We start from the raw sequence: 19,562 nt of genomic DNA, 5'->3' as shown, positions 1-19,562 counted from the left end.
GCTGAATGAACGTCAAACAGAAACCTGATTAAGCAGAAGTGTGAGACGGTCGAGAGTTTACTCCAGTGTCCTGTTATATTTTAGACAGCAAGGAGCAGACGGCAGTTTCACTCCACCGAGGGCGCTCGTGGAGCACGTATGGCCACATGTATCCAAACCACGTCTCAGCTGTTTGTGGAGCAAACTACGTCCACACGTGACTCCGACTACGCTCAGCCGTTGTTGTGAGTGCGCACGCGGCGAGACATTTACACAGCCGTATTTCGCACATGACTATGAAAGGCGGAAGAGGAAGTAGTTCCTTTGGATGTAGACAATCAGAATGTTATAGTTTCTTTCCACTGTGTTCCTGTTAATGATAAACTACAAATTTACCCTAAATTACGAAAATATCGATATTTTAATGTGAGAATCGATTCTAGAGCAGCGGTCTCCAACCTTTTTTGCGCCACGGACCGGTTTATGCCCGACAATATTTTCACGGACCGGCCTTTAAGGTGTCGCGGATAAATACAACAAAATAAAACCAGTACCGGTACCGAAAAAAAGAAGATTTATTCATAACACACGTGAAAAGACCCAGGAAAACCGAGTAAACGATAAAAACGATAACAAAATAACGCTGAAAACCGATAAAAACCCTGAAAACTGTACATTTCACACCTGAGCCTCAACTCTCGCGGCCCGGTACCAAACGACTCACGGACCGGTACCGGTCCGAGGCCCGGGGGTTGGGGACCGCTGTTCTAGAACATAAATGACTGGTATCGGAGGAATCGATATCTCAGGATCGATACGCACATCACTAGCATTCATAAGATCCGGTGTTAGAGGCTCTCAGCTGCATGGACGAACACGTGATCCCACCCTGGCTGACACCACAGGGGGCAGATATCCCGCTTCCCCAGTTAACCTGCATCTCGTGATGATTCTCCCAGTAAGAGAGAATCCTCACCATGTATCCAGGAACAGGTTTCCTGTGGTTTGCTCGATCAAAGGCATTAATGAAACACATGAGGATAGATGAATATCTGACCCTATACAAACCGACTGTTTCAATACGCAGCGCTGAGTCTGGATGGATGCTGTGAATCACAGGGTGCTAGGACAGGAGCTAGCCTTAGACTAGCATGCTTTAAATGTTCTTTACTGTCAGAGAACCTTTGAATGGTTTGATTTAACGATTCCAGCTGAGTGTGAGCTGCAGCTGAGCTTATATGAAAACTTGCATGTGCACTTAGAAAAGGCTTGAAATGCCTCAAACTTCATGCAGGCTCAGGTCTGTGTTGTCTTAGAAAAACTCAGTTTTCCAACAAAACCTGGTCACACAAATCATGTTATGAGTTAGGTCAACAGTTTCCCACCTTTAAAATTATTATTATTATTTAAAATCATTCCATTAGTTATGTTTTTCTTTTATCCCCTTTGTTGCTCCAGAACTTCGACAGAACCGTGACATTAACCAGGAGAGGAGCTCCAGTGTGGCGCAGGAGGAACCAGAAGCTCCACAGATTAAAGAGGAAGAGGAGGAACTGTGCAGCAGTCAGGAGGGGGAGCAGCTGGGACTGAAGGAGGAGCCTGAAGTTCATAATGATCCTGTGCAGTACGAGGAAGAGATGGAGCGTCAGCGCAGACTGCTGGATGTCACCTGGAAACCCCAAATCAATGGTAAATGGCCTGTATTTGTAGCGCTTTGCTTAGTGCCTAAGGTCCCCAAAGCGCTTTACGCTACATTCAGTCATCCACACACACAAAGCTGCACAGGACAGGTGAGTGTCCCTCTGAGGGAGGATCCTGATCACAGCTCTGTGGGACATGAAAGCTGCAGAGATGTTTCAGGAGGACAGAAGGTGGATGTGTGAGTCCTCGACCAGTCGTCGCTGTTGTTACTAGTCGGTACCAGACGTAGTCGTTTAATCTGATTGTTACAGTTTTAATAACTGATGTCGTTCAAGTTTTGTGTCCTAATGTTCTGCAGCCATCTGCCACCAGGGGGCGCTTCGCTGTTGAGATCGCCTGATGTTTCTGTGAACAGAATGAGATCGCAGATACAGGCGGTGCAAATGGACAGGCTCCGCCTCCGCGGTCGGCGAGCAGTTCATTCATCCGGGGGCCGCTGCTCCTCCACAGTGAAAGGAGACGGCTAAGGCCGTCGGCTCCTGGGTGAGGTGTTCTGTCTGGGCGTCTCCTACCTGTAGGAGGCCCTGCAGTAGACACGCCGGAGAGGCGCCATCTCTCTGAGGCCTGGAGCGCCTCCACGTCTCCCCAGATACGCAGGAGGAGGCGGTGAAAGCGAGGTCCGAGCTGCCCTGCTGCCCCCGCCACCCGACTTCAGACGAACAGTAGAAAACGTCTGCGTGATTTATTGTTATTTCAGACGCAGCGGTGGAGTTTCCAAACAGCTCCACGCTGCGCCGTGGGCCATCAGTTCAGTTTTCACAGCTTAGTCTGTCACAGTTTAATAAGACGTGTTTGTAGTGACATGCTGTCACGTCATGTTTAAGCGCAGTTGAGCGCCACGACTGATTCATGAACAGCGTGATGAATGCCTTCATGTTAGCGTTAACGTGTTCTCCGTGTCTGGGTGCTTCTTAGTTTTGGATTCGTCGCTTGGTCTCCTCGTTTCGCTGAATTCGTCTCCAGGAAGGTTCCTGGTTTTAAGGGTTACAAAGGCACTGCGTACATCGCCATGGTAACTGATGGACTGTTGCATGGTAACTAAGAGAGCATTCAGGGTCACCTGATCCAGGACTAACTTTAAGCACTGTTCAAAGCTGATACTCAGGGCTGGATAATCTTAAAAGTAGAGGGTGTCTGTCTCCTGAGGGGCGTATTGGCAAGAATCTGGTGATCCAATATGTATCCTGATACAGGGTAGACGATACGCTGCGATACTAAAAGCCAGACGATGTTTGTGTTTAGTAGGACTGAAATTAAACTCACAGTAAACAGTCCAAACTGTTAAATGATGACATGAAACATCTGAAACAAAAACACTCAAAGTTCAAAATGAACGGAGAAATTAACATCGGCCTTATTAGAAGTCGTGTCAGCTAAAGAAACAAAAACTGCTTGACTGAAATATCAACTATTTCTTTAACATGAAAAAAGTAACCGCGTAACACTGAGGTCTATGATTGTAAAGTAAACTCAATGGAGCATCAACACAAAGCACTTTTCATGTGACCTTAACAGAAACAAATATGAATCAAAAATGAAACTGCTTGAAGAATCCAAGCAAACATTAACAATGTAAAGTGCTATTAAAGTCAAGTGCTAATAAAATAAAGTACAGCCCTGCAGTGTCCATCAGTGGAGCACTTTTAGTACAACCTGAAAAAGAGAATTTCCTCATTTAAAGAAAAGTGCTCATGAGACTCAACCAAAATATCAAACATCTCAGATCTGAGGTTTTACATGTTGCAGTGTTTTCTCAGTGATTTCCAGATTTTTGTGCAGGAATACAAGCGGATCGACACGCTCTCAGGACACTTCCCTGTGCATTTACTGTCTGCTGCAGAGAGAAAGCTCCCTCTGGCCCTACAAACCGGCTGTTTCATCGCGTGCGTGTATGCACATGTCGGTGCTTTGGTTTGAAGCCGAACTGATTATCCAGGGAAGCGATGAACACACAATCTAGCACCGTCGATAAAATACTGTCCAGTGCAATCGGCCTGTAATTATCTACACAGCTCACTTTTGCAGCTTTGTCCTTGGCACAAGTAAAATACACATCATTGAGTTTGGTAGTATGTCACAAGCTTGGCATGAAGAGGAGCCATCATGGCTCGGAGTACATGAGACTGAAGGCTCCACTGGTCCGTTATGTGCTGTAACAGTCACGTACGATTCAGTGGCTCTCGAAGTCCAAGCGTCGCATGTCAGAGCAGCTGTCTCTGCCGAGCTGAGGGAGTCCGGCACTGTCGCTTTGACTTTGGCAGAGCGATGTCCGTGATGTAACTGCGCTCCAGCGTTTTAATCACATTACGAAATCCTTTATTCTCCACAACACTCAGAGGGCGCATGTCTGTGCAAATAAAAGCAAGTACTGACTGCCTTATTTTTGTTGCACGAGTTGAAGTTGCTGCTAGTTTTGAAAAGTTAACTTCTTCAATTGTCCGTTGAGCGGGGTCGCCTCGTTTTAAAATTAGCATTTGACGCTGCGTCGCTATGGTGTCTACACACGTGTGTTCGTAAATTTGTTGTGTTACTGGAATATTTGACTCTGGCGGTGCAGATTTTACAGACTGCGTAGCTCTTGTCAAAGTCTTTACCGCCTTCTTTTGTCCTGAATCCAAAATAAGTCCACACATCAGCTTTGAAAGCTGCGGGCGCCGGCTGTATCCTCTGCTCTTCAGTCATCACCAGCGCTGGGTAAGGCACTTTAAATTAGTAACTTGGTTACATTACTAGTTATTTCTATCAAAAGTAACTCAGTTACTTCAAGTTACTCGTTACTTTCAAAGTAACTAGTTACTAGGGAAAGTAACTTTGGTTTTACTCAGAATTCTCTTGTTAACGTGCTGCTTCCCTAACTGGATACCCAGCGAGACTGCCAGTCTTCTAGCTCGCTTACATGTTAGCACTGTCCTGCCACACGTGCACTGTGCCGCCTACCAACAGAAAGGAAAAAATCATGTGCATATTCCCACGAGAGAAATCCCACGCCTGGACCGTGGTCGACTGCCGCCATGATTCTAGCCTACGTCACAGCGTCATGTGCGCTTTTCACATCCAACAGGAAAACTGCAGTCGTGGTGCTTCAGAATTCAACATTCTTCATTTGTCCCGTGCACGGTTATACAGGTGTAACACGCAGTGAAACGTGACCTGATACGCTCCTCGACTGTGCAAAGAAAAGAGAGACACAGAACTTTATATACAGTGAATGAGTACATACAAGGAGGACATTATGTGCAGCAAGTGGGTGAGTTATGTACATTATATAAATAGAAATAAAACAATCTGGAAATTTACAGCTTGTGTACACTGCGTGAGGAGGGTGTTAAAGTGTCTTGTGCTGTAGCGAGGCCAGAAGGATCAGGATGATGTGGTAACGAGTCCTGTCTCAGTCACTTAAGGATGATGGGGGGGATTCAACACACGAATGGCCTGAGGATAAAAACTCCTCGTGAGCCTCTTGTTCTTGTTCGGATGGTGTGGAACCTTCTGCCTGATTTCAGAAGCTGGACCAGTTCGTTGCTGGGATGGGACGGGTCCAGCATCTCCTGACGACTATGACTTTCGATTGTACTCAGAACTCGGAAATTCTGCCCTCCGAGTAGGAAGATGTAGGTAACACCAGACTGCAGATGAGCTGCACACAGGGCTGGACTGGGACAAAAACTGGGCCCGGGCGTTTTGACTAGAGACCGGCCGCCATTATAGGAAAAACCCTGAAGCCTTTGAATGAAACGCTGTGGTGACAGTGATGTACAGTCTTGTTGGTATATGTGTGATTTCTATACATTTTACGTCAGATAAAAACTTTGGTTGTAAGCTTCAGATAATTATTTAATAACAGACATTTTAAATGAGAATAAGAAAGTATTTCTTTGTGCCCCCCTCTCCCTGTTAATGCTCTACCTGCCCCCCTGCACAGTTACCAGCTGCTTAGAAAAGGATCCTGGTGTTATTAGTCTCTCAGAAACAGTTCATAACTTCCCGCTGGTTTCCTCTTTCTGGTGCAAAGTGGGCGATAAATAAACAAGAGAGAAAAGCCGATCAGCTGATCATTGATCAGTTTCATGATTGCAGTAGTAACAGGAGAGGGAGGGGAGAGAAGAAGAAACAGCTGACAGCGTAAAGACACAGAATAACTCCAGCTTTGTGTCTTTTTCATTGTAGCTGAAGTCCGGGACAAACTGTTCCTTTTCAGCTCAACACGAAACGACGATTCCGTTTTTACGGGACGGTTGGCAACTCTACTAACGAACCTTATGAACAAAACAAAGTTCACTATCAGTAACATCGTAGCACCCACCCAGCTGTATATAAACTCCGTCATGCTAGCTAGTAGCAGTACGAGTTATTGTAACTGACTGTAAAAAGTCAGCACAACGAAAATGAACTCCACCTGAACTTGGTTTATATGTGACCCAGATACACTGCAGGTCATAACTTCTTACCTGAAGTTCAGTTTAGGGCTGCCACGATTAATCGACTAGTCACGATTACGTCGACTATTAAATCGTCGACGAATGATTTAATAGTCGACGCGTCATTTGAAGCTTTGTAAGATCCTGAAAGACGCAGGAATGAGTAGTAGGATTTAAGAGTGTAATAACGGACTGAAACAGAAGATGGCAGCACTGCATGTACAAGTATGCCAGCTGCCGTTAAACCCCGAAGAAGAAGAAGCTGTGTCCCAGAATTCATAGCGCGGCCCTGCTCAGTTTCCAACAATGGCGGCAGCTAGTTAGTTTTAATGTTACTCTTATTATTCTTTCTGGGTCACAAAATAAACGTTTAACATATTTTCAGGCGAGAATGTAGCTGTGTAAACCTCAAATATCTGCTCAGTTTATCAAGACACCACATATTTTCAAAAGCGCTCCGACGTTTTCGGAGACGTCTGTTACCCACTAGCTCGATAGCGAGCCGGGGGCAAGGCTCACTAGAGCCGTGAGAACACCGGACTCCCGGCAAATCGTTTTCAGACCCACCGCCGTCTTTCGCTACTCAGGTTAAACATGATATATGAGTCACTTAGATAACTTCAAAATGTTATTGTTTGGCTTTCTTTAGTATTTTATTTGTTCCTGAGTAAATCGGTTTGGCTGAGATTAAAGTTATAGTTTTTACACAGCTGAATAAACATCAAGCAGACAGCTGATTATCAGAAGTGTGAGATGCTCGAGAATTTACTCCGGTGTCCTGTTATATTTTAGATAGCAAGGAGTTTATTAAACTTCACCGAAACAATCTGCAAATTTCATTAAAATTTAATAAACTACCATCTTGTCTTTATTTTTAGTTAGCACCTTAAACACTTAACGCTGTAAGCTAATGATAGTTATATAAGAGCAGATGCTGCTGGTGCAATAAGCTGTAGTTTTACGTCCAATGGATGATGATCTGATTAGTCGACTATCAGAATAATCGTTTGTGGCGGCCCTAGTTCAGTTCACCGCCTCGGGTCTCCCCTTCCCTCATCCACCTGCTGACTCTGTGGAAGCTCCGCCATAGCCACCACCAAACAACTGAGTTATTTTTACACATCTGCCAGCATCTGGCCAATCCACCACCTTTCACTTTTTTTTCACCTTTATACTGTTACGGGGAAAAAAAAAAAAGAAGGGGAAAAAACCATCGGCCCACCGAGTCCAGCTATGGCTGCATATGTGTTTAGTAGTAATTTCTTTTTTTTTTTAGAGGGCTAGAAAAACAACCGTTTTCGAGGGCGTCGCCATATTGGAATCCCGAGTTCTCTGATGAGGCTAACCAGAACGCCGTTTACTCGAGTGTGACATTATTCCCAGGTCTGTGTTTCAATTTAAGCTGAACGCAACACACAAAGTAACGAATAACGAGCCTATCGAAATCCCAGTAACGATTAACGCGATCCTGATTTTGGCATAATAACCAGTTACCGTGCTCATTACCACAATAATAACTTAGTTACTGTAACGCGTTACTTAATAACGTGTTAGTCCCTAAACTGGTCATCAGTTAGCACAACTGGCCACACATCCACTGTTCTACTTTGGTTTTGGCAAACTAGACGCTTCTACAGTTATCGCGACACCTCGTTTTTCCGTCTACGTAAAGGCGGTAAAACTGCAAACTAGTGGCTGGAGTTTTAATTGCAACATACAAAAGAAATACACAGTAAATGCATGTAATTTTTTCAATTTAAAAAAATAGATAACACTGATTTCAAATATCGATTCAGTATTATTACACGAAATATCACGATATTTCCATGTATCGATATTTTCTTACATCCCTATGTCTCCTGAATCCTCTTTATCCTTCCAGACCTCGGACAGCAGCACATCTGTAAGGAGGAGGAGGTTCTCTCTGAGCAGCAGCTCTGGAACCAGGAGAGGAGCTCCAGTGTGGACCAGGAGGAACCAGAAGCTCCACAGATTAAAGAGGAACAGGAGGAACTGTGCAGCAGTCAGGAGGGAGAGCAGCTGGGACTGAAGGAGGAGCCTGGTACCTTCATGGTGACTGCTGCTGAGGAAGGAGAGCACAGTGAACCAGGAGGAGACGGGGAGCAGCTCCTCTGTGATGACTCTCCTCAAAGTGAAAGCACAGATGAAGAATCCAGCAAGTGTGAAGAGTCAGGGTTAAGTGAAACTGAGGAGCCGGTTCCAAAGAGACAAAAGAGAGACAGAAGTCGTGGTGTTGTAGAGAGCGCGCCTGTCTTAGAGAGTCCATGTAATGCTGCCACAGGTCGAAAGTCTGATGTTTCTAAGAATCAATCCCGGGGGAAAAAACACCACACCAATGTGAATTCACTTGTTTGCAAAATATGTGGGGGAAAATTTAGTAGAACCTATTTGGCTGTCCACATGAGACTTCACACAGGTGAGAAACCATATTCTTGTCATACATGTGGGAAACGTTTTAATCAAAGCAGTACTTTGCGTAGCCATGTGAGAACCCACACAGGCGAGAGACCTTATTCCTGCGATACATGCGGGAAAAGTTTCGGTCAGAGTGCTGCATTGTATATCCATAAGGCAGTTCACTCAGAAAGACTGTTTTCCTGTGATATATGTGGAAAAAGTTTCAGTCATAAAAACTATTTGCCCATCCACATGACCACTCACACCGATGAGAAGCCGTATGTTTGTGAAATATGTGGGAAAACATTTGGTCACAGCTCTGTTTTTTACAGTCACAGGAAAATACACCAAAGTAGGGAATTGGTTTCTTGTGAAATATGCGGGAAAACATACTCAGAAAAAAGCGCTGTTAAACGCCACATGAGAACTCACACAGGGGAGAAACCGCATTCCTGTGAAATATGTGGGGCAAAATTCCGTGAATTGAAGAGTTTGAAAAGGCACAAGGAAAAGCACACGGGCGAAGGGCCGTATTCCTGTGACAAATGTGGGACGAGGTTCAAACGAGGCAATCACTTTTTCCTCCACATGGAAACGAAAATATGTGAGAAGCAGAGTTCCTCTGAAACAGGAGAAGAGTTTCAAAGAAATCATTCATCCACATGAGATGAATGATTTCTTTGGAAAGTTGTAGTAGAAATACCCGTGAACCGAAGCTTGAGGAACAAACGTGTCATTTTTATGAGATTGGAGAATAAAACCCATAAATATGAGCACCAAACTTTTTTTACTCTGGAGCTGTGATTCTGGTTTTATAATTTTTTTTTAAATTGAAAGTGAGCTCGTGAGGATGGGCAGGGGGAGGTGCTCTTCTTTCCCAGGTTGACAAATCGCATTGTTGTTATTTTGTCATTTTTTTTGTTCAAATGTGTGAACTTGATTGAAAAATATGTCGGCGTAGTGTTTGTTTGATGTCGTGTTCCTGTTTGTGGTTTTATTGACACGCTGAAGCTGAAAAGCAGTTTTCGTTTGTTCTCATGCGTTTGTATTTTGTGATTTCATCAGCCTTCAGAGGTGATCCTAACAAACTGCCCCAGTGTAACCTGGTGTCGTAGAACGTGCAGTGTAAATAAAGTTTGTTTCTCTCAGTTGCTGCCTGCTGTGGATTTATGATCCTTTGAAACAGCCTCCTCATAAAGCCTGTTTCAATGTGGAGACTGTGCAGTCAGAATGAAGCTTGCGTGAGGTTTTAATCTGAGTGTGGATGCAGAGGAGGATGTGCTCTGACAGTACTGCAGTCACGAGCCTGTGCTTTTGAAACAGGTGCATTTAAAGAGGAGTGAGGAAGCTCATGGGAAACAAAGGCTTCTGCAGGTGGAAGCCACTGAAAAGTTTCTCACTAGTGTTGTTTTGTTAGGGTCGGTGTCACCACTTGTCGCGTGAGGTCATACCTGGATTCCACAGAGGTCGCACAGCCGACTCCTCCAGGTGTCGCATCGATATGCGTCAGTGGCAGAACGTTTGCTTTGTCTTGCAGTCTCAGGAGCACGGAGGAGGTTCCAGGAGAGCTGGACAGGGTCTTAGACGCCCTTTGACCATTATGAGGACCAATGTCTGCTGCTGTGTGCCACGATGCAAGATGAACACTGAGAGAGCTACGGTGTGACCTCGAGCGGGCTGCCGGTGTGACTATCTATGACCAAACCATCGGAAACAGGTTTAGTCACAAAGGTTTCAGGGGACCAGGCTTCAGTCTGGAGGGGAGACTGAGCCGGCACCAACATCAGGAAGACATTAAAATGAAAAGTGAGCCATTATTCTCTGCCCGGCTTCAAGAAGCTTCTGCTTTTCAAAGGTTCTAGAAAAATATCGGCTTTGTAAAACATTTTTAACTGACACCACTAAAAAGCATTAACTAGCTCGTTAACAGTGATGGGAATAACGGCGTTATTGAACTAATTACTATTCCTATTGTTACAACGCCGTTACAGGTACTAACAAGAATATGTGGTGCGGTCGTGCTACTATTTTTGAAAACTGTGTTCAGCTTACTGCACCTTATATCAGCTGCAGGAAGTAGCTGTAAGTAATCTGGGCTGTCGCGCTCCCGCGGACGGTGATCACGATCACTGTCTAGCACAGGGGTGGGCAATCTCAGTCCACGAGAGCCGGTGTCTTGCAGGTTTTAGACGTGTCCTCACACCAACACAGCTGATTTAAATGGCTGAATTAGCTCCTCAACATGTCCTGAAGGCCTGGTAACGAACTAATCATGTGATTCAGGTGTGTTGACCCAAGGTGAGATCTAAAACCTGCAGGGACACCGGCCCTCGTGGACTGAGAATGCCCACCCCTGGGCTAGCACAACACCTGGAGCTAAGGCGCAAAACAGTCGCAGCAGTGCTGCTGTTTGACTGAGGAAGAATAAAGGAGTCGTGGTCAATCACATGACCACTGAAAGACAAAGCAACAAGGTGACATATACCAGTTTATAACCAGAGTCATGATAAATAATATATACGCCTGTTTTTATATAGTTTCATGTTTACTGTCTAAGTGCAGCGAGACCTCTCTGCTTATGACATAAAGTTAAAACAAAAAGAGGCGGCATCTTATTGAAGAACAGCTGATTGTTCTGTCAATAGTTTGAAATGGTTATTTAAAAAATCGAGGTAAAAGGTAAATGGCTGTTATGAAAGTTCTGAAATATGATCATTAAACATGTTTGTGGTTGTTACAGTAAAAATAAACCTTTTTCTACTCTAATGTTTTTGTCTGATTTTAGATCAGTTGTGTTAACAGTTTGTCACAATGAAAACATGACTGTAGATTCAGACACGTGAGGCTGTGCTGATGAGACCAAACAAGGCAAATGAACAGTTTTAAAGGTGAAATGTGGAGAAACATCAGAAGTAGTGAAAAATGGCCAATTACACCCTGGACCCCAGAGGGTTAAATGTTTTTTAAGGTAACGCAATAGTTACTTTTCAAGTAATTAATTACTTTTAGAATCTGGTAACTCAGTTACTAACTCAGTAACTTTGGCTTCTGGTCAGGGGACAAAGCAGGGAATGAAATGGGCGTGTGACCAGCTGAAGGGCTCAGCTGCGTACCTGCAAAGTGGAGGAACGTTACCAGGAGTCCAGGCCTGCCGAGGACACCACAAGACGAAGGCAGTGGTGGAGATGAGCAGCGTGGACCGTAGGAGCTTCTCGTGGGTGGATGTGGAGGATGGAGCGTACAGATATCCCACGCAGGCAGACCGCAGAGATCACACGGGGCCCAGTAAGTGGCTGTGGTAGTGGAGGAGCGCCGCTGCAGTCCCAGTCACGTCAGCACCTGTACTCAACACGCCAAACTGTCTGCGGCTGCTCCACCAATAGCACGGGCATGTGACATCATCACCTCCTGACCCCATACCTGAGGCTTTCATGGCAATTTCAGGAGCGTTTAATCAAATCGTTCTGTCAGCTGTGTCCTCACATTCAAACAACACGCTGACTGCAAAACCCAAGAGGCCATCGGCGTCAGGTAGAAGCTGCTGCCCACTGCTGCTCACGCGCTCTCAGCTGATGGCGTCAGAGCTGTCCTCGGCCGCCGGCCAGTGATGCAGGCCAGATGAAGGATCTCGGTCCAGGAGCGCAGAGGTCGTCTCCGAGAAGCGCTAACGTCAGCTGCGTCTATTGAGGAGGGCCACGAGGCGGCTGACGGCCACCCGACTGACCAGCCTGATGAACGGTGAACGGACGCGGCACATGAAAAGGTTTAAGAAGACGTGATTGTGTGTTTAACTGTTTGCCTGTCTACCAGAGGTTTGTTTGGTGACGACTAGACCTCGTGTTTTGGGGTAAAGCACGCATGTACTCTGGCTTGTGTCACGCACTGCGCTGGAGCGGCAGCACTGGAGAGTTAGAGGCTACAAAAGTAGGCGTGGCTATCCACACATGAGGTTAATGTGCTGGAAAAGTGTAAGACGCTGCTGTATTTAGCCCGGGGAGCTGAGTTTGTGGTGGGATGATTTCTGTACAGCTCTGAACACGCCACGGTGCCACGGTGCCGCGGTGCCGTGGTCACGTGCTGTGAGCAGCTTGGTGTAAATAATGCACTTTACTGTCAGTTAAAGTGTGAACTGTTGGATGTAAACAATGCGCTTATTGGTTTTTGCTCTCTTTTTGTGTATTTGTTTCTTGACAGGCCGCTACTGTTGTCTATACTGACTGAGTTTAATATGTGCGTATGATATTTACTGCTGTCTCAGATCCTGGAAGACGGTTTTAGGCTGAGCCCGTGGAAAACTGCCGTCATGTGGAATTTACTCTCACGTTCTTTTCCAGCTTCTCTGAAACTTTATTGGCACAGCAGCTGTTTTACTCAGTCGCACTGCGTTTGCTCCCATGCTGCCAGTCTGCATTCAGACTGGATCTGACACTCTGCAGCCAGCGCACCCGTCCATGTTTGTGGTTGGGCAGATGGTGAAAGCCCCTCCCTTTTCATTAACCAGCTTGATGTACCGGCTCCTAACTGCCACTGCTGGGATAAGTGAATCCAGATTAAGGCATAGCTAGCCTGGGTTTGTGGAGTTCCCTCGTGGTCCGGGGCTCTCGTCTGTCTGAAGGAGTTGAATTGAAACCAGCGGCTGCGTTTGGAAAGCTGGCTCTGAGTGGATTTCCCAAAACCTCCCAAAATTCAAATGTGTGCACCACATTCCTGATTTTACTCGTTCAGATGTCCGGTCTGCAACTATTAGTGCAAAGAAAACAAACAGCTTGCAGAAACCACTCAATCCCGACATTGCCATGGCGTCTGTGTGTTGATGCCACAGTCGCTCATTTCACGACGTGACGCTCGTTTGGATGTTTTTCCACATTAAAGCATTTATCGTGCGTTACATCTGCCTCTTATCTCTCACACAGGAAACGGTGTGTGGTGTTGGACGGGGTTAAATCTCCATATTTAGACTGTGATACAGGGGTTCCTCAAGGATCTGTTCTTGGGCCCTTATTGTTCTCTCTTTTTATCAATAACTTACCTGAAGTCTGTCCAAATATATTTGCTCAAATGTATGCGGATGATGCAGTTATATATCCTCAAGCAAATAGTGTCCAGCAGGTGCAAAAGATCTTACAGCTGCTTTAGCATTAATGCATAGCTGGCTGGAGGACTCATGCCTGATGTTGAACACCTCAGAAACTGTCTGCATGTATTTCTCAAAACGCCCCTGAAACTTGAAGCAGTCAAACATATTCCTGGATGGAGCAGAGCTTGAATTAGCTCCAGAATTTAAACATCTTGGGGTCATTCTAGACCCAACATTATCCTTCAAGAGTCACATAAATAAAGTGTCCCAGGTACTTAAATTTAATAATCGACATTTTAACTTAAATATGAATGTTGCAAAAACGTATTTTTGCTCAATGATCATCTCTCACTATTGTTTGATGTCCTGGTCACTTGCTTGTCCAACAACACTTAAAACTATTGAAAACATTTATAAAAGACGTTTAAAACTACTTGACAAAAAACCGACTTCCCGCCACCAAAAACATAAATTACTGAACTTCAATAACTTAGTGAAACTTAAAAGAGTGTGTTTAATATATAACGCCTTACACTCCCTTGCTCCACCACCACTGAAGCAGTTCATTAGGCGTAAAGAAAGCTCAGACAGGACCACTCGAGCTACAACCCACAGAGACGCGTTTACACCCCACAGACGGACAGCATTTGGGCAGAACGTCCTCTCTGTGCAGGGCGGCCATCGGTGGAACAGTCGTCCGTTAGAAAATGCTCGACGTTCAACTTGTTTAAGGCACAGGTTACAATCTGCTTATGGACAAATCAAGTGTGCGATCAGGTATAAGTTGTATAGTTTTAATGTTTTACTTGGGAACAGAATGGTGTGTATGTGTGAGTTTGGTGATGGAGTTTTATTATGTATGAATTATGAACTTTTTAATGAATTATTGTCTATTTTTAATATGTTTTTTGGACAACAGTTGGAAATTAGCCTTTGGCTATAATCTGGTATGTTTACATGTTCATTAACATGCACCGTCCTAAATAAATAAATGAGACTCACAGTGGCTGTGGACACCCAGCCTGGCTTTGGAGCACATCTGCTGTGCTTGCTGGCAGCTGAACAAAACTCATCTGCTGTAAATGTAATCGCACTGCATCTGTTTACAGCAAGTCTGCTCACGTGCAGTGAAGCTGTGTGTGTGCGTGCGTGCGTGCGCGTGTGTGTTATGAGGCGTGCTGTCAGCAGTGGCGGCGTGCAGCCCTCATTATTCTGTCGACACGCCTTGTACGGTAACCCAGCCTGTGTGAGTGTATGCGTGGCTCGGCGCCAAGCGTAAGGCGCCACTTTACGAGCAGGATGATCTCACCTCGACCCTCCTCTGAACACAGCGTGCATTCAGCAGCATGTGCAGCTGTGAATGGAGGGCTTGTCTCAGAGACGCTGGGGTGGTGGCAGCAGATGCGCGCTTGTTATACTGGAGCTGTGACTTAATTCTGGAGGTCGTCTCCAGCTTTACCGCCAGCTGCGAGCCAGCCGACGGCAGCGTGGACTGTTGACGAGCTGCTCAGCTAACAAGACGCAACATGTGAGCGGAGCGGCGCAGTTGTACTGGAAGATTTTCCCTCTGATTGTGTTTCTCAGAGGTTTTGTGCACAGCAGAGATGTGATCGCGCTGTGTTTGACACCACAGATTTACAGAAGACACTTTTTCTTTCTATCCTCATGCTGAGTCTCCACTGCAGCAGCTTAATAACAGAACAGAATAAATGCAAAGCTGAGCGTAGCTCTGCAGGGCTCACAGATCAGTCCGCACAGTCCAGTCCTTGTACCCAACCTCTGACCTATGAACCATTCAAGCTTACCAAGCGCTTCGAACTCTGAACCGGTGTGGAGCAAAGAACCCATTTTAAATGTTGTTACCAGCAGCCTGTCACACAAGGACACAGTTTGACATCAAATAGAATTAATGTACCAACAGGATGTTGCCCAGAGAGCACCGGTCAGAGTGGCGTGCGGCGTGTCCTTTAGAGCTGCGGAAAGCCGCTGAAAACTGAAGCAGAGGAACAGGATCTGAAAGACCCGACACAGGAGCCGAGAGACCATCTAGACCTTCAGTGGATCATTTGCTGAAGCCTCACCGGAGATGTGAAAGGGTGAGGCTGTCAGGAAGCCATTCTTAATGGAGGATGAGGTCTAAAAACCACAGAAGAGCTGAAGGCCAGAGGAACAGGTCTGATGGAGCGATGGATCCACATCATGGTCAGTGTGTACGAGGAGGTCAGGAGGAGGAGTCTGCAGCCATGCTCTGTCTTGGTTTCAGCCGCAGGTCAGTCGGTGGTGTTTGAGCCACCATGCAGGAACATCTGGAAACATCAGCTTCATGTTTCAGCATGACAGCGATCCAAACAAACTGCCAGTGCATTACAACCTGGATAGAAACACACAGGGGAGCTCTGCCAGCATGGCTGGAGCAGAGTGGGATCATCCTGATGGGAAGCCCTTCAGGAAGCCTGGAGAACTGCTCCTGCAGATCCTCACAGAGCTGACGGAGAGCTGAAGCTGCTCACAGCAACTCTACATACTCTGCTTTTGGCCTTTTCTCCTGAATTCACATGCATGTCTGCACATGTTTCCACTGTCTGAGTGAGCGTTTGAGTACCACAGATCAAATCCCAGTTCGTGCCCAGCGGGCCGTGCTGCCGGGTCTGCTTTTAGAGCTTACATAGAAATAAAACACCTGGTTTTCATGTGTGACGTGGATGTAGGCTTTCAGTCGCTCTCACTGCCGCTTTGTCAGATACATCTGTGAAAATGCTCATCGGCCAATCACACGGCAGCACCTCTGCACGTGTGGGCACGTGGAGACGGCCTGCTGTGAGACCAGGATGATGAAGAAAGCTGGTTTGAGCGTGAAGGCTGATCTCTCTGACGTTTACAGGGAAAAGGAGAAATATTGCAATATTATCAGTCCTGTAAATGCTTTTTTATATAACCACTAAAATAAAGTTTACACCTCTTTAAAGATCAATAAGAAATGCTTTTATTACCACGTTTCACTGAGAGAATAAATATCAAATGAAAGTGATATGAAAACCAATAATGGAGTCTGTACAGATAAACACTGCCACCAGTTTGTCATCAGATGACTTCATATGAAATAATCATCAGATCCAAATATCAGCTGGCGAGTGGCCGCCACAGCTGCAGTTCCTGTGATGACCAGCAGGCGATGACCTGAAGCGAGCGCCAGCGCTGCAGCGTGGATGGAAAACTGAGGCCGAGCCAGCTGAGCACAGGCTCCTCAGTGTCAGCGAGGGTGGAAACACTGTGGAAACACTCGGCTTACTGTGACGCTTTCATTTTAGAAATGTGCTCTTTTCCACACACAATGCTGCTTTCTTTTAACGCAGTCCTGCAGACACAGACCTGCAGCAGCACATGCATATGAGTTATACATGAGCAGATCTGACCTTCGACCCGCTCAGTTAACAAGGCGCCGCCTGTAAAACCTGCAGAGCTGCAGTCGTTCTCTCTTTGATGGAGCCGTTAGACTCGTGTCTAAATCATCATATTGTGTCTGCCATGTGCTCCTTGGTGCACATGTTTACCTTAAAGCGGGCACTAGTAGTGGGTTAATATTCTCATCACTGTAGTAAGAAGATTATTTCCATCTGCTTTCATTTCTGTTCGCACGTCTGGCTGAGTTCTGGGACCTCTGACAGCAATTGAAGCTCCCTACAAAAAAAGGAGGAGCTATGGTGGAGGTGGGTTGCAAAGCAGCTTGCAGGTGCACAGGTTAAGCTTGTTTTTGTCATTTTTGTCTTTTAGCCAACAGTGAAGGTGCAGAGCAGGTTTAGCTGTCACTGGGATGGAGACGCCACAGAGGACAGAGAGGGCTCCTCGATTGTTGATGGTCGTCACATGACTGAACTATAAGTGTGACCCGAGGCAAAAACCGAAAAAATTTCATTGAAGAAAATGTCTGACTTCAGCGAAGTTCTCACTGAAATGACTCAAAGCTTTGTTTGTTTGAAGGTTTCCAGGTGCGTTTGAGTCCGACTGTGGTCGCTCCATCGGTGGATGCTCTTTATGAAGCTGGAGTAGGTGGAGGTCCACAAAACAGCAGCGCTCCCACTCAGGTAAAAGGGTGAAGACGGCGATGATGATGATGAGGTGAACCTCACAGAGGAGCAAAGTGTCCGTCTGCTGATGGCAGCGGTCATGTGACTCAGATTCCCAGCAGGATTCCAGAGAACAGAGAGTCCTGGAGGATGCTGATGGCCGAGCCCGTGGCGTTATCCACAAACACCGACACGTACTCTCCCGCCTGCACGCACGCACACACACACACACGCACACACACACACACACACACACACACACACACACACACACACACACACACACACACACACAATTAATACAGACAAATATATTAACTTCGTTCTTCTTCTTCTGTCCAGCTTACTGTACCTTCCTTCCGCCTCACCACCATGGGAAGCAGAGCTTTCAGCTGCTCTGCTCCCAGGCTGTGGAGCTCTCTGCCCCCTGAAATAAGAAATATTGGTTCTCTCCCCCAGTTTAAATCCCAACTCAAAACTCATCTGTTCAAATCTGCATATTCACTGTGAATCCACTGTTTGTTCATTTTATCTTGTGCTTTATTTTATTGTTCTTATTCTGCCATTGTTTTACTAAGTGTTTTATCCTATTGTAAAGTGTCCTTGGGTGACTTGAAAGGCGCTCATAAATAAAATTTATTATTATTATTATTATTATTATTATTAAAGCTTCTGTTTAAAAATAAATGACCAAACAGTGACAGTGAGTGAAAGCATTAATGCTGATGTCAGCATTGTGAATCCATTCATGTTGCAGCACATTAGAGCCTTTGTTCAGGTAATACCTGCCGCCTGCTCACCTGAGCTGCAGGATCAGTGAAACCTCTCAGTACCACATGCAGGTGGAACACTGATGTGCTCCCGGCTGCATGCCTGCTACTCTGACTCCTTCCTGGTGAGTGACATGCTGAGGATCCCGGGATCACGTGCTGGGATTCTGTGCTTTCTCTGTTTACACGGCGTTTTTTAACTCCAGCTCTAAATGCTGCTCGGGGAGGTTTAGGACTGACGAGCTCGGAGCCAGATCCATGTCACCTGCACAGACCCCGAAGCACGCCGTGTGCATGAATGACCCACGCCACTGTTTCTATTGAAGCGGCACTAACAGAATCAAAACAGGTTTGCTCTGTATTTACATCTGGAGCATCTCCAGCTGTGCACCAGAGGCATTAATGTGCAGCTGCAATAAGACACACCTGGACTATAACATCAAGTCTTCTCTGGATTTTAGGACTCGGAGTGTTTCACATGCTCTGACTTGCTGAGTCGTGCAGAAATCCTGCTCGTGTTTTACTTGTTGCTCGAGGTTTCATGTGGTCGTTAAAGAATCCAGGTGATCTGACAGTGTGACATGATTTGGAGGCGGGGACTGGACATCGTCCATCTTTTTATGTAGGATTCTTAGAGTAGTGCGTCCTCCCGTCACATAATGTCTCTGTTAAAGGTGTTGCATTAGTTCCCTGTAAACGCCTGGCTGTGCTGTTCTGTGTGGTGTGTTTTGGTGTAGGGCAACCCTCTGATGCTGTCCTACCTGCAGGTACAGCGTTCCTGTTAGCAACATGCTGAACGTTCCTCCGGCAGCTGCCACGCCCATCACCGACTCCACAGAGCTGTACAAGAAACAGCAAAAAACATCCAATCAGTGCCATGGGCAGGGCTAACATCGCCAGTCATGTGTGTGCAGTAGATTATTTTATAATGAAATAATAACAGCTGTCAGAGGACGGGCACTCACAGGTTGCTCTGGCAGAGCGACTCGATGCAGATGGCTGCTTTCACGCTGTCTCTGAGTCGCACCTGCACTCTGTCACCAGACTCTGTCACACATACGCACATCAGAGTTACAAGCTGCATCCCTGCTGCCTGCTAACCGGCTCCTTCCTCTTATTTGAGTTTCTTAATTCA

At 46.0% G+C, this 19,562-nt stretch overlaps 2 protein-coding genes across 5 annotated transcripts in view; one reads left to right on the top strand and one right to left on the bottom strand.

Moving 5' to 3' along the window:
• Positions 1–9,642, top strand: part of LOC120727904 (zinc finger and SCAN domain-containing protein 12-like) — a 31,200-nt gene extending 21,558 nt beyond the window's left edge. Inside the window, exons 2-4 of one of the 3 annotated variants that reach the window (XM_040022543.1) lie at positions 1,572–1,665; positions 1,755–1,769; positions 7,981–9,642. In XM_040022543.1, the coding sequence (XP_039878477.1) occupies positions 1,572–1,665; positions 1,755–1,769; positions 7,981–9,182 (1,311 nt within the window). In that variant the 3' untranslated portion in view covers positions 9,183–9,642. Of the gene's footprint in view, positions 1–1,437; positions 1,669–1,754; positions 1,770–7,980 lie in introns of all 3 variants that reach the window. The other 2 variants (XM_040022522.1, XM_040022533.1) reach the window with 2 other exon arrangements.
• A 6,910-nt stretch (positions 9,643–16,552) lies between these two features.
• si:ch1073-184j22.1 (erythroferrone) overlaps positions 16,553–19,562 on the bottom strand; it is a 19,714-nt gene continuing 16,704 nt past the window's right edge. For both annotated transcript variants that reach the window (XM_040023057.1, XM_040023053.1), the window contains 3 exons: positions 19,393–19,474; positions 19,189–19,267; positions 16,553–17,863 (listed from right to left, as the gene is read on the bottom strand). In XM_040023057.1, the coding sequence (XP_039878991.1) occupies positions 17,765–17,863; positions 19,189–19,267; positions 19,393–19,474 (260 nt within the window). In that variant the 3' untranslated portion in view covers positions 16,553–17,764. The remainder of the gene's footprint in view (positions 17,864–19,188; positions 19,268–19,392; positions 19,475–19,562) is intronic.

Source organism: Simochromis diagramma, unplaced genomic scaffold, assembly GCF_900408965.1.
Source record: "Simochromis diagramma unplaced genomic scaffold, fSimDia1.1 OVJJ01000385.1, whole genome shotgun sequence".
Lineage (NCBI taxonomy): Eukaryota > Metazoa > Chordata > Actinopteri > Cichliformes > Cichlidae > Simochromis > Simochromis diagramma.
This window is presented reverse-complemented; position numbering and strand designations above follow the sequence as displayed.